The following is a 15171-nucleotide window of genomic DNA, read 5'->3' as shown; positions in this document are numbered from 1 at the left end:
CCCTCTGGTTGTCATAGGAGCAGATGTCAGTGCCCTCTGGTTGTTATAGGAGCAGATGTCAGTGCCCTCTGGTTGTCATAGGAGCAGATGTCAGTGCCCTCTGGTAGTTATAGGAGCAGATGTCAGTGCCCTCTGGTTGTTATAGGATAAACTTTCTTTTATTCAGACATCTATAAAATAAGCAACGTTTCGGGGAATATCCCCTTAGTCATGGCTAGGGGATATTCCCCAAAACGTCGCTTATTTTATAGATGTCTGAATAAAAGAAAGTTTATACTCTAAAGGTGCTGTGGACATTCTGTCATTTTCTGATATTTGGAGGGGTTAGGCAGTTCACCCCAGTCTACACGAGCACCGAATACAGTAGTGCTGGCCCAAGTTTGTGTCTGGTTGTTATAGGAGCAGACGTCCGTGCCCTCTGGTTGTTATAGGAGCAGATGTCAGTGCCCTCTGGTTGTTAAAGGAACAGGCGTCAGTGTCCTCTGGTAGTTATGGGAACAGACATCAGTGCCCTCTGGTTGTTATAGGAGCAGATGTCAGTGCCCTCTGGTTGTTATAGGAACAGATGTCAGTGCCCTCTGGTTGTTATAGGAGCATATGTCAGTGCCCTCTGGTTGTTATAGGAGCAGATGTCAGTGCCCTCTGGTTGTTATAGGAGCAGATGTCAGTGCCCTCTGGTTGTTATAGGAGCAGATGTCAGTGCCCTCTGGTTGTTATAGGAACATATGTCAGTGCCCTCTGGTTGTTATAGGAACATATGTCAGTGCCCTCTGGTTATCATAGGAGCAGATGTCAGTGCCCTCTGGTTGTTAAAGGAGCAGACATCAGTGCCCTCTGGTTGTTATAGGAACAGACATCATGCCCTCTGATTGTTAAAGGAACAGACATCAGTGCCCTCTGGTTGTTATAGGTCAGGCGTCTGTGTCCTCTGGTTGTTACAGGAACAATCGTCAGTGCCCTCTGGTTGTTATAGGAACAATCGTCAGTGTCCTCTGGTTGTTATAGGAACAGATGTCAGTGCCCTCTGGTAGTTATAGGAACAATCGTCGGTGTCCTCTGGTTGTTATAGGAACAGACATCAGTGCCCTCTGGTTGTTATAGGAACAGACATCAGTGCCCTCTGGTTGTTATCGGAACAGATGTCAGTGTCCTCTGGTTATTATAGGAGCAGATGTCAGTGTCGTCTGGTTATTATAGGAGCAGATGTCAATGCCCTCTGTTTGTTATAGAAGCAGATGTCTGTGATACACCTTTAAGGTATATCCCCTCCTATCCACTTCCTATCACTATTTAAGGAACCTCCTCCTTCAGTTCATTGCCTGAATATTGGTGATGTTTCTTGCTTAAACTTATGTGAGCAATAATTAACCTTATTTATCCTCAGGTCGTACCAGCTAAGATTTCTTTTCTACTGAGTTTTTCACTTGCATCTACTCCTCAGTATCAGTGGATTTACCTTTTTTGTCCTTTCCGGAGTTCTACCTTCTACAGCGGACCTATCCCTCTCTGTCTGCCGTTGCAGCCGCAACTCCTGACTTCGCTAGTCACTTACGCTGTGATCAGAGCAGCGCAACCGGAACTGTCATCCTGTCTTCCGGTGAACACACAGAGGATCACGCTAGCTCAGCTCTAAGGCGGTGGAACACTCTGAAGCCCTCTGTCGTGAGTACTAATGACCGGGTAAACTGAAGGTACTTTGTCTCACAGTTAGGATCATCCTTGTTGTACTTTGCTCAGTGATATTATCGATCCTTATAACTACCTTGTTACGCTCTGCATTTGCTTCACTTGTTGACCCTAACTGATCCACTGTGCTTACTCGCTTATCCATGTCCTTTCAAGTACACACTAAGAGGTGCTACTGGATATTATGCTTATAAGACCTGCATTACATCATGAACTGATGAATCCGTTATATACTACCAAACTATTAATCCAGTTTTTGCTTATAACCAATATCCTAATTTAGCAAATCCTTCGACATATTGAACTGCACTATTTGGGTTATATCTAATTTATCCATTCTGCAGTCTCATTTCTATTCTAAGTAATTTGCTCACAATATCTCACTCAATAGTTTTTCTACTTATTATTGAGTTTGGTTTATAAAAGAGCAACAATAGAATACTTAGTATAAACTAGGTTTGATACTAATAATTATTTAGAAGTATCAAATCCTAATTTGATATTACATTCAGGCCCAAGGCATTATTTTGATGTCACCGTGGATATGGATCCAAACGAAATCAATAATGAATTTGCTAACCTTAACCAGAAAATAGATTACCTGGCCCGTGGCTTGACAGAGGTACAAGCTGAAAATACTGCTTTGAAAGCTTTAATAAAGGACTGCATTCCTTCCAAACAACATGACATCCCAGAACCCCAAATACAACTACCTTTACCCTTTTCAGGTAAACGGTCGGAATTCAGACATTTTAAAAATGCTTGTAACCTACTTTTCACACTAAAGCCACACACATATCACACTGAGAGAATCAAAGTTTGTACCACTATTTCCTATTTACTTGGAGAGCCCAGATCCTGTGCTAATAGGTTTTTTGAGACTAACAATCCTATATTAGATTCCTTACAAGATTTCTTTCAAGCAATGTCTAACTTATATGAAGATACCAACACTCAAATTAATGCTGAGACTAGACTACGTGCCCTCAAACAAGGGAAAAGAACCGTGGAGGAATATACAACAGAGTTCCAAATGTGGGCATCAGATTCCGAATGGAATGAAGTAAGTCTCAAAAATCAATTCCGTTTAGGACTATCAGAGGCATTGAAGGATGAGCTCTCACATCTGGAGTTTCCTGATAGTCTCAACAAACTCATCAAATTAAGCACCACTTTGGATAGGAGGCTAAGAGAGAGAAAGGCCGAAAAGGGCAACTATGAGATTCCATAAAGACGCACCTATACACCCTCTACTGGGCAGGAAAGGACACATATGCATTCCACTCCAATGTAGATTGGCACGATTAAAGGACCCCTGTCACAGGAGGAAAAGACAAGAAGAAGAGTATCCAACCTCTGCCTCTATTGCGCCAATAAAGAACATACTGTGTCATCCTGTCCCTTATTGGCTAAACAGAAAAAGGGTAAGATTAAAATTATTCACCACATACTTAATATAAGCACACACACCTAATCAACTTACAGTACCTCTCTCTTTACAGTGGGACCAACAACTCATCCAGACTAAGGCACTGATAGATTCAGGGGCATCAGGGATATTCATTGATGCCACTTTTGTTAATGATAATAAAATCCCTATTGTGTGTAAGCAGAATCCTGTTTTTGTCAAATTAATTGATGGTACCTTCATACAAAAAGGACCCATAACACATCACACAATACCATTACTCAGCACCTCCCTTGGGGGACATACAGAGTATATTTCTTTTGACATCATACCAATAGCAATGCATACTGTTATTTTAGGTTACTCTTGGTTAGCCACACACAACCCTAACATTGATTGGCCTCTTAATAAGATTAATTTACAATCTGACTACTGTGCCATGATTTGTTATCCTCATTACTCCATTTCCAGCATTGAGGTCGCGGTGCCACATGCATACCAGGATTTGGAAGATGTTTTCGATATGAAGGAAGCAGAAAGTCTTCCTCCCCAAAGGGTTTTTGACTGCCCTATAGAGATTATTCCAGGCTCCCAAATACCATATGGTAAGATTTATCCCCTGTCACAGAAGGAACTCGCACATCTGCGAACTTATTTAGATGATAACCTAAGAAAAGCTTTTATATCACATTCGACTTCCACGGCAGCCACCGGAATGTTTTTTGTTAAAAACAAAGATGGTAGTCTCAGACCGATAATTGATTATAGAGCTTTAAATGCCGTTACAGTTAAAAATCGCTATCCTTTACCTCTGATACCAGAGCTTCTAGAACGCCTCACAAAGGCTACCATATATACAAAACTAGATTTAAAAGGAGCATACAACTTGATTAGGATCAAGAAGGGAGATGAATGGAAGACCGCATTTAGAACAAGATGTGGCCTATTCCAGTATAATGTAATGCCGTTTGGATTAAGTAATGCTCCGGCAACTTTCCAACATTTCATTAATGAGATTTTTCGTGATTTGACTGACATCTGTGTCATAATATACCTTGATCACATACTTATATACTCCACAAATATCCAGGAACACCAGAAACATGTTCGCTGGGTACTTACCAGATTAAGAGAATATAAGCTCTTCGCCAAGCTTGAAAAATGCAGTTTCCATGTCAATCAAATCAAATTTCTTGGTTACATAATAACCCCCAACAAAATACAAATGGATCCTGATAAAATTACCACGATTGGCCTCAACCCACCTCAGTGAGATCTTTACAGAGGTTTTTGGGGTTCTCAAATTTTTACAGAAAGTTTATGAAAAACTTCTCATCTATAGTTAAACCTCTCACTCAACTCACTAGCAAAAAACAAAGATTCTCTTGGACAGAAGAAGCTCAGGAAGCTTTTATTTTACTAAAACATAACTTTACTACAGCTCCCATACTAACTTTGCCCAACTATGAACTTCAATTCATCCTGGAGGTAGACGCATCAAATTCAGGACTAGGGGCAGTCCTATCACAACAAGACAAAACTACTTTAGAAAAACACCCTGTAGCATTCTACTCCAGAACACTCCTGCCTGCTGAACGTAATAACAGCATTGGTGATAAAGAATTGCTGGCAATCAAATGTTCACTGGAACAATGGAGACACCTCTTGGAGGGTTCAGTAGTACCTTTCTTGATCTACACAGATCATTAGAATCTTCAGTATCTCAAGAAGAATAAAACTTTATCAGCTCGGCAGGTTAGATGGGCACTTTTCATGGATCGCTTTAACTTCCAAATCACCTATAGACCAGGATCACATAATACAAAAGCTGATGCCCTATCAAGAATATATGACTTTCTACCCGAAAAGGATACAATGAATTCAATTATCCCACCTGAAAAGTTTTTGGGAACACTAACTAATTTGGAAAAAGAAATAACTGAAGCTTTAAGGTTGGAAAATTGTCATCCTACAGAATGCACAGTAGACCCAACTTCTGGTTTATTATACCATAAACAGAATCTCTACATACCTAAAACACTCAGGGAGTTTATTCTAACTCACTCCCATGACAATGTACTCTCAGGTCATACAGGTGTACAAAAAACCTTAGACTTAACCAAAAGATATTTCTTGTGGCCTCAAATGGAAAAATCAATCCAAGATTATGTCACGACTTGCGATACATGCGCTAGAAACAAATTAGCTCATAAAAAGCCCATCAGGCTTTTAACATCTCTACCAATTCCTGATATGCCATGGTCTACCATCTCAATGGACTTCATAGTGGACTTACCAAACTCTCAATACTTCAACACAATTTTTGTTGTGGTAGATCACTTAACTAAATTAGCACATTTCATACCACTTAAGAGTCCTCCAACTGCCATGATCACAGCTAAAGCATTTTTAAACACAATAGTGCGCTTACATGGTCTTCCTACTACTATAATTACAGACCGAGGAACACAATTTACCTCCGCTTTTTGGAGATCTATATGTAAAATACTAAATATAGATACTAGGTATTCCACTTCCTTTCATCCACAAACACATGGCTTAACAGAGAAGTTAAACCAGACTTTGGAACAGTACCTAAGATGTTATATAACACATTTACAAGATGATTGGGTTACTTATCTGCCAATGGCAGAATTTTAATATAATAATTCCATGTCATCATCTACAAAGATGACCCCTTTTTTTGCCACCTATGGATACCATCCATCCACTATTTCTTTATCTAAAACTACAGTTAACTCACCAAGTGCTTCTGAATTTTCCTCAACTTTGAAGCAAAGATTAGAGATTCTCAAGATCCATTTATCTCAGGCTAAAGAACGACAGAAACATTACTACGACCATTGTCATAGACCATCTCCTGCATATAAAATTGGGGATTCTGTGTTGCTATCCACCAAACATCTCAGACTAAAACTACCATCCAAAAAGCTGGCAAACCAATGCATAGGACCTTTTACCATTAACAAAATCATAAACTCAAATGCAGTTAGATTATCTTTGCCCAAAGATTACAGAGTACATCCCACCTTTCACGTCTCTTTATTAAAACCATATGACGGAGCTACACGGACCTCTAACCAAGATCCTCCACCACCAATCGTTCTCGATTAACAAGAAGAGTTTGAGGTCGAGCACATACTTGATTCACGGATTAGGAGACACAACCTGGAATATTTAGTCAAATGGAAAGATATGGACCGGAAGAAAACTCCTGGTTGTCTCATACTGACTTGCATGCTCCGATCCTACTAAGGGCTTTCCATCGTAGATATCCTACTAAGCCCCATTTAGGATCCCCGGGGTGATCCCTTGAGAGGAGGGGTATGTGATACACCTTTAAGGTATATCCCCTCCTATCCACTTCCTATCACTATTTAAGGAACCTCCTCCTTCAGTTCATTGCTTGAATATTGGTGATGTTTCTTGCTTAAACTTATGTGAGCAATAATTAACCTTATTTATCCTCAGGTCGTACCAGCTAAGATTTCTTTTCTACTGAGTTTTTCACTTGCATCTACTCCTCAGTATCAGTGGATTTACCTTTTTTGTCCTTTCCGGAGTTCTACCTTCTACAGCGGACCTATCCCTCTCTGTCTGCCGTTGCAGCCGCAACACCTGACTTCGCTAGTCACTTACGCTGTGATCAGAGCAGCGCAACCGGAACTGTCATTCTGTCTTCCGGTGAACACACAGACGATCACGCTAGCTCAGCTCTAAGGCGGTGGAACACTCTGAAGCCCTCTGTCGTGAGTACTAATGACCGGGTAAACTGAAGGTACTTTGTTTCACAGTTACGATCATCCTTGTTGTACTTTGCTCAGTGATATTATCGATCCTTATAACTACCTTGTTACGCTCTGCATTTGCTTCACTTGTTGACCCTAACTGATCCACTGTGCTACTCGCTCCTCCATGTCCTTTCAAGTACACACTAAGAGGTGCTAATATATTGTGAATACAATCTGATTTGTTAAAGAGTCCACAACTTGTAAATACTGGATATTATGCTTATAAGACCTGCATTACATCATGAACTGATGAATCCGTGATATACTACCAAATTGTTAATCCAGTTTTTGCTTATAACCAATATCCTAATTTAGCAAATCCTTCGACATATTGAACTGCACTATTTGGGTTATATCTAATTTATCCATTCTGCAGTCTCATTTCTATTCTAAGTAATTTGCTCACAATATCTCACTCAATAGTTTTTCCACTTATTATTGAGTTTGGTTTATAAAAGAGCAACAATAGAATACTTAGTATAAACTAGGTTTGATACTAATAATTATTTAGACGTATCAAATCCTAATTTGATATTACAATGTCAGTGCCCTCTGGTTGTTATAGAAGCAGATGTCAGTGCCCTCTGGTTGTTATAGGAACAGATGTCAGTGCCCTCTGGTTGTTATTGGAACAGATGTCAGTGCCCTCTGGTTGTTATAGGAGCAGATGTCAGTGCCCTCTGATTGTTATAGGAACAATCGTCAGTGTCCTCTGGTTGTTATAGGTACAGACGTCAGTACCCTCTGGTTGTTAAAGGAGCAGATGTCAATGCCCTGTTTGTTATAGAAGCAGATGTCAGTGCCCTCTGTTTGTTATAGAAGTAGATGTCAGTGTCCTCTGGTTGTTATAGAAGTAGATGTCAGTGTCCTCTGGTTGTTATAGAAGTAGATGTCAGTGCCCTCTGGTTGTTATAGGAACAGATGTCAGTGCCCTCTGGTTGTTATAGGAGCAGATGTCAGTGCCCTCTAGTTGTTATAGGAACAGATGTCAGTGCCCTCTGGTTGTTATTGGAACAGATGTCAGTGCCCTCTGGTTGTTATAGGAGCAGATGTCAGTGCCCTCTGGTTGTTATAGGAGGATGTCAGTGCCCTCTGGTTGTTATAGGAGGATGTCAGTGCCATCTGGTTGTTATAGGAGCAGGTGTCAGAGCCCTCTGGTTGTCATAGGAACAATCGTCCGGGTCCTCTGGTTGTTATAGGAACAGACATCAGTGCCCTCTGGTTGTTATAGGAGCAGATGTTAGTGTCCTCTGGTTGTTATAGGAACATATGTCAGTGCCCTCTGGTTGTTATAGGAGCAGACGTCAGTGCTCTCTGGTTGTTATAGGAGCAGATCTCAGTGCCCTCTGGTTGTTATAGGAGCAGATGTCAGTGCCCTCTGGTTGTTATAGGAGCAGATGTCAGTGCCCTCTGGTTGTTATAGGAGCATATGTCAGTGCCCCTTGTTTGCATTATATCATCATATGAACTAGTGCATTGTGCTTCTAAGGTGCTACTCTTACAGACTGTAAACTGACACACCTCCCCATATGATCTGCTGCTATAGATTTTGGCTAGGCGCTATGTCTCCCCCCCCCCCCCCCCCCACCTGCAGTTACCGCTAGTATCTTTTTTGCAGGCAAACACAGGTCAGATGGACAATCCCAAGGAGCGCTGGAACATGGCAGTGAGCAACTTGGCATTAATTCAGGTTAGTAATTTAGAGGTTTGTGTCATGTTACATGTGACTAGTGTCATTAAGGAGCTGTAGCTTTGAAAAAATAACATATAATGAACCATTTTTATTATATCAGAAATATGATATGATATATATATCAGAGTAGGGGATACTGATATAGCTGGGGGGAGGGTGATCAGTTGTGCTGTGGTTATGGGTAGAAACAAAGGTCCATCAGAGTAGGGGATGATGGTGTAGCTGGAGGGAAGGTGATCAGTTGTGCTGTGGTTATGGGTAGAAACAAGGATCCAGTAGAGTAGGGGGTGATGGTGTAGCTGGAGGATGATCAGTTGTGCTGTGGTTATGGGTAGAAACAAAGGTCCAGCAGAGTAGGGGATACTGGTGTAGCTGGAGGGTGATCAGTTGTTCTGTGGTTATGGGTAGAAACAAAGGTCCATCAGAGTAGGGGGTGATGGTGTAGCTGGAGGGAAGGTGATCAGTTGTGCTGTGGTTATGGGTAGAAACAAGGATCCAGTAGAGTAGGGGGTGATGGTGTAGCTGGAGGATGATCAGTTGTGCTGTGGTTATGGGTAGAAACAAAGGTCCAGCAGAGTAGGGGGTGATGGTGTAGCTATGGTTCAGTGCTGTGGTTGAGAGCCTTAGTGTACCAGGAGCTGTCAGTGGATGTTTCTACATCTGAATTTAAGAATACCACATATATGTTATATCATACATGTAATCCAAACATGAGTGTTGTCATCCTGCGAGGTCTGCCTTCCAATCAACATCCTAGTGACCCCCCCCCCCCCCCATTAGAGCCAGGATAGGGCACTGTATTCTACATCCTCATCTCTGAAGATTTAACTACCATTGACATCACCATGTGCTTGTGTGATGATGTCACAGGGGGCAAGGATGTTTCTGCAGATGCAGGGATTTCCTTGTTAGTGAGTCTGCAGCTACAGCTGGGGGAGAACTTCAAAAGCCCATTCTTCAGCTTCCAGAACATTTACAAAGACAGGAGTCCTGTTTGAAAAAAGGTGGAGTCTGCCCTTTCAAGTAAGGGACAGCATATGGCTGTAAGAAGCAGATGATTGCTGTAAAAACAAATAACCTGGAGTAGTGCTTTGTACCCAGAGGGGTCTGTAATGGATCCACTGTCTCCACCTTGTTTGTGTTAAAGAGACCAGTGGATCCTCATGTGTCATGGCAGTCTCCCCTCTTTTAAATGTCCCTGTTAGCGGTTTGGGGGATCCTCTCACTAATAAGGCTGTCCCTCTATCTGCAGGGACTACCCTGTTCCTTGTGACAAAACCAAGCAATTATGTGGTGACATCACCAATGATCACTTGTTCCACTAGGTAACAGATGATTTCTAGTGGTGAAGCAGAAGAAATTCCCTCTTTTAAATGAAAGGTCACCCCCCTCTAATTTTAGGTTATCACCATTGAAATTGAAACTAATACAGTTGTATCAGTTGTGTACATTCTGGTAATACTCACTGGATGGCAGGCACTTCCTGCTAATACTCACTGGATGGCAGGTACTTCCTGCTAATGCTCACTGGCTGACAGGCGCTTCCTAGCTAATGCTCATTGGCTAACAGGATCTTCCTGCTAATGCTCACTTGCTGATAGGCACTTCCTGCTAATTCGTAACTGGCTGATAGGTACTTCCTACTAATGCTCACTGGCTGACAGGTACTTCCTGCTAATGCTCACTGGCTGATAGGTACTGCCTATTAATACTCACTGACTGATAGGTACTTCCTACTAATGCTCACCGGCTGATAGGTACTTTCTACTAATTCTCGCTGACTGATACTTCCTACTAATGCACTCTGGCTGATAGGTACTTCCTACTAATGCTCACTGGCTGACAGGTACCTCTTGCTAAGTCTCGTAGGATGACAGCCACATCCTGCTAATTCTCATTGGATGGCAGGCATCTACTGCTAATTCTTATTGGATGACAGGCACTTCCTGCTAATTCTCATTGGATGACAGGCACTTCCTGCTAATTCTCTTTAAATGACAGGCTTTTCCTGCTAATTCTCATTGGCTTGCAGGCACATCCTGCTAATTCTCATTGGCTCACAGGAATTTCCTGCTAATGCTTATATGCACAAACAATACCAGTATGTAATTTTAAATGGCTTTCATATTATATTTATTCAAGCAATAAAATGTCAGCGTGTTTAGATGTTGCTCTTTCATATGGCTGATAGCAGAATTTGATAACAATGACCATTTAATTAGCAGCTGCCCAGTGGTTACTTCACTGGTCGCAGAGTTAAACCTCCAGCCCTGAGTACAAATCACAGACAAGCAATGTGTGGTTTGTAACTTGAATCAATTATAGCAGATTCTCCCATCTTCAGGTGAACTTTGCCGTGTGAGAGCAGTGCTGAGATAAACACTAATAATGTCAAAAAGTCCTTGAAAACGTTACTTGTGAAACTGTAAGTCATGGAAAGGCCTGCTCTATCTGCTGGTTATCAATAGTGGCTTATGGCTCAAGAACAGCTGTTGCTCTATCTGTTGGATGAAAAGGACACTGTTCAACCTCTACCCTACGTCCTGCAAGATGTATTTCACCTAATCTCCAGAATATATAATTAGAACTAAATATAACTTTTGGGACATTATCTGTTTTGAGCTGTGTTCCCAGAAATAACCCTTTTTTATAATGTGACGTTTCTGTAATTCAGTTCTGTCTCAATGGACCTTATGAATTCTGGGGCTCAGATAACACAACATGTTGCACAAAGAGAGAATCTGTTAAAAACAAGTGCTGACACTTTCATTGCTGTTATAAGATAATAAAGCTTTGTTTGAAGCCTGTCCTGTTTCCACAAAATGTGCTAAACATGCATGACATTACATTTCTGTAGGGATTCCTTCTAGTAGCCGACTGTTCATCCTTGTCACTTTGTAGGTTCAGGCCACAGTGGTCGGGCTCCTGGCGGCCATCGCTGCGGTCATTCTGGGCTCCTTGTCAAAAGGTTATGTAGAACTGGACCAGGCAGCTGTTCTATGTGCCAGCAGTGTAACTACGGCTTTCATCGCTGCACTTTCTTTAGGTAAGACTGAAGTTCTCATATTGTTTGTTACAGTCACATGGTGTATCATTGATCACAGTGCGGGTACTTTGCGGAGCTTGCTATTTGTTCAAGATGCGGTAAGCTGTGTTCCACTGAGCTGCCAGTTACATGACTGTTACGGCTAGCCACTCGTATTCATGTTGCAGCCTATGAAATCTTAAAGTGAAAGTTAATTTCTCTTGTAAGGTGTATCCAGTCCACGGGTTCATCCATTACTTGTGGGATATTCTCCTTCCCAACAGGAAGTTGCAAGAGGACACCCACAGCAGAGCTGTCTATATAGCTCCTCCCTTAACTGCCACCCCCAGTCATTCTCTTGCAACTCTCAACAAGAAAGGAAGTATCAAGAGATATGTGGTGACTTAGTGTAATTTTACCTTCAATCAAGAGTTTGTTATTTTTAAACGGTACCGGCGTTGTACTGTTTTTCTCTCAGGCAGAAATTAGAAGAAGAATTCTGCCTGGAGATTTGATGATCTTAGCGGTTTGTAACTAAGGTCCTTTGCTGTTCTCACACATAACTGATGAATATGGGAAAACTTCAGTTGAGGGAACGGCCTGCAGATTACCTGCTTTGAGGTATGTTCAGTATTTTTATTTCTATAGAGATGAATAAGTTCTAGAAAATGCTGACAGAGCCTTGTGTATTTGAGGTAAGCCTGATGCAGTGATTTAACAGCGACTGGGATCATGCTTACATAACAGGGTAATACTCATGTTAATATTCATATTGCTTAGTGACAAAACGTTTACATGATTTCATAAATAGGACGTTTTTTCTCTGAGGGAGATAAGTCTTTATTTGGGGCCTAGTTTCCACATGGCTAGTCAGATACTCCCAGGAGTATTTTCTTAAGGCCCCTCTGACATCCAGTACATGGTGGGAGGGGCCTATTTTAGCACTCTTTCTGTTCAGTTTTAATACAGACTGAGACTTCCAGCTTCCCTAGAAGAGTCCTCTGGCATCTGAGAACCATTTCAAAGGGGTTATTTCTGCACAAAATCGTATTTAAGGGCAGGTAGGAGCCTCAGCAGAGCTGTGGCATGGTGCTCAATTGATTTTTAACGTTTTTTAACGTTTTTCAATCCGGTTTGAGGCCTAAGGGGTTAATCATCCATTTGCAAGTGGGTGCAATGTTGCTTTAGTCCCTTACACATACTGTAAAAATTTCAAAGATTTTACTGTATTTTTTCACTGTTTTGCAGTTTAAGTGCTAGTTTTTTTCTCTTAAAGGCACAGTAACGTTTTTGTTTAATTGCTGTTTCACCTTTATTAAAGTGTTTTCCAAGCTTGCTTGTCTCATTACTAGTCTGTTAAACATGTCTGACATAGAGGAAACTCCTTGTTCAATATGTTTGGTAGCCATTGTGGAACCCCCTCTTAGAATGTGTACCAAATGTACTGAAATTTCTATAAACTATAAAGACCATATTATGGCGCTTAAAGATTTATCTCCATGGGATTCTCTGACTAAAAAGAGGGAGATTATGCCATCTAACTCTCCCCATGTGTCAGAACCTATTACTCCCGCTCAAGTGACACCAAGTACATCTAGCGCGTCTAATTCTTTTATCTTACAGGACATGGCGGCAGTTATGAATGCTACCCTCACAGAGGTATTCTCCAAACTGCCAGGGCTACAAGGAAAGCGAGACAGCTCTGGGGCTAGAATTAATACAGAGCTTTCTGACGCTTTATTGCCTGTGTCTGATATACCCTCACAATGCTCAGAAGCCGAGGCAGATGAGCTTCTATCTGTGGGTGACATTTCAGACTCAGGGAAGGCGTTACTTCAGTCTGATTCTGAGATGACATTGTTTAAATTTAAGCTTGAACACCTCCGCTTATTGCTTAGGGAGGTTTTAGCGACTCTGGATGACTGTGACCCCATTGTGGTTCCAGAGAAATTGTGTAAAATGGACAAATACTTTGCAGTACCTGTTTACACAGATGTTTTTCCAGTCCCTAAGAGGTTTTTGGAAATTATTACTAAGTAATGGGATAGACCAGGTGTGCCGTTCTCTCCCCCTCCTGCTTTTAAAAAGATGTTTCCCATAGATGCCACCATACGGGACTCGTGGCAGACGGTTCCTAAGGTGCAGGGAGCAGTCTCCACCCTAGCTAAGCGTACAACTATCCCCGTCGAGGACAGTTGTGCTTTCCTATATCCTATGGATAAAAAATTGGAGGGTCTCCTTAAGAAAATTTTTATACATCAAGGTTTTATTCTCCAGCCTCTTGCATGCATTGCCCAGTTACTGCTGCAGCGGCTTTTTGGTTTGAGTCTCTTGAGGAGGCTCTACAGGTGGAGACCCCGTTAGACGATATTCTAGACAGGATTAAAGCTCTTAAGTTAGCTAACTCCTTTATTTCTGATGCCATTTTTCATTTAGCCAAGCTAACAGTTAAGAATTGAGGTTTTGCCATTTTGGCGCGTAGGGCGCTATGGCTTAAGTCCTGGTCAGCAGACGTTACTTCAAAGTCTAAGCTTCTTAACATCCCCTTCAAGGGACAGACCCTATTTGGGCCCGGTCTGAAGGAGATCATTTCTGATATTACTGGAGGAAAAGGTCACGCCCTTCCTCAGGATTGGTCCAAAGTTAAGGACCAAACAGAATAATTTTCGCTCCTTTTGAAACTTCAAGAGTGGCGCAGCTTCAGTTTCCTCTAATGCAAAACAAGAGGGAAATTTTGCCCAGTCCAAACCAGTCTGGAGACCTAACCAGGCTTGGAATAAGGGGAAGCAGGCCAAGAAACCTGCGGCTGCCTCTAAGACAGCATGAAGGAGTAGCCCCCGATCCGGGACCGGATCTAGTGGGGGGCAGACTCTCTCTCTTCGCCCAGGCTTGGGCAAGAGACGTCCAGGATCCCTGGGCATTAGAGATTGTTTCCCAGGGATATCTTCTGGACTTCAAAGCTTCATCTCCAAAGGGGAGATTTCATCTCTCACAATTATCTGTAAACCAGATAAAGAGAGAGGCATTCTTACATTGTGTTCAAGACCTGCTGGTTATGGGAGTGATCCACCCAGTTCCAAGGGAGGAACAGGGGCAGGGCTTCTATTCAAATCTGTTTATAGTTCCCAAAAAAGAGGGAACTTTCAGACCAATATTGGATCTCAAGATCCTAAACAAATTTCTCAGGGTCCCATCCTTCAAGATGGAGACTATCCGAACCATCCTCCCTATGATCCAGGAGGGTCAATATATGACTACCGTGGACTTAAAGGATGCTTATCTCCACATTCCGATTCACAGAGATCATCATCAGTTCCTCAGGTTCGCCTTCTTAGACAGGCATTACCAGTTTGTGGCTCTTCCCTTCGGGTTAGCCACGGCACCAAGAATCTTTACGAAGGTTCTAGGGTCCCTACTGGCGGTTCTAAGGCCACGGGGCATAGCGGTGGCTCCTTACCTAGACGACATTCTGATACAGGCGTTGACTTTTCAAATTGCCAAGTCCCATACGGACATTGTTCTGGCTTTTCTGAGGTCTCACGGGTGG

General features: G+C 42.0%; 1 protein-coding gene across 2 annotated transcripts in view; it reads left to right on the top strand.

Moving 5' to 3' along the window:
- LOC128666325 (solute carrier family 41 member 1) overlaps positions 1 to 15171 on the top strand; it is a 161449-nt gene that overhangs the window by 76484 nt on the left and 69794 nt on the right. For both annotated transcript variants that reach the window (XM_053720843.1, XM_053720844.1), the window contains exons 4-5: positions 8525 to 8596; positions 11501 to 11645. In XM_053720843.1, coding sequence (XP_053576818.1) covers positions 8525 to 8596; positions 11501 to 11645 — 217 coding nt within the window. The remainder of the gene's footprint in view (positions 1 to 8524; positions 8597 to 11500; positions 11646 to 15171) is intronic.

Source organism: Bombina bombina, chromosome 7, assembly GCF_027579735.1.
Source record: "Bombina bombina isolate aBomBom1 chromosome 7, aBomBom1.pri, whole genome shotgun sequence".
Lineage (NCBI taxonomy): Eukaryota > Metazoa > Chordata > Amphibia > Anura > Bombinatoridae > Bombina > Bombina bombina.
The sequence above is the reverse complement of the archived record's forward strand: the minus strand, read 5'-3'. Positions and strand labels throughout refer to the sequence as shown.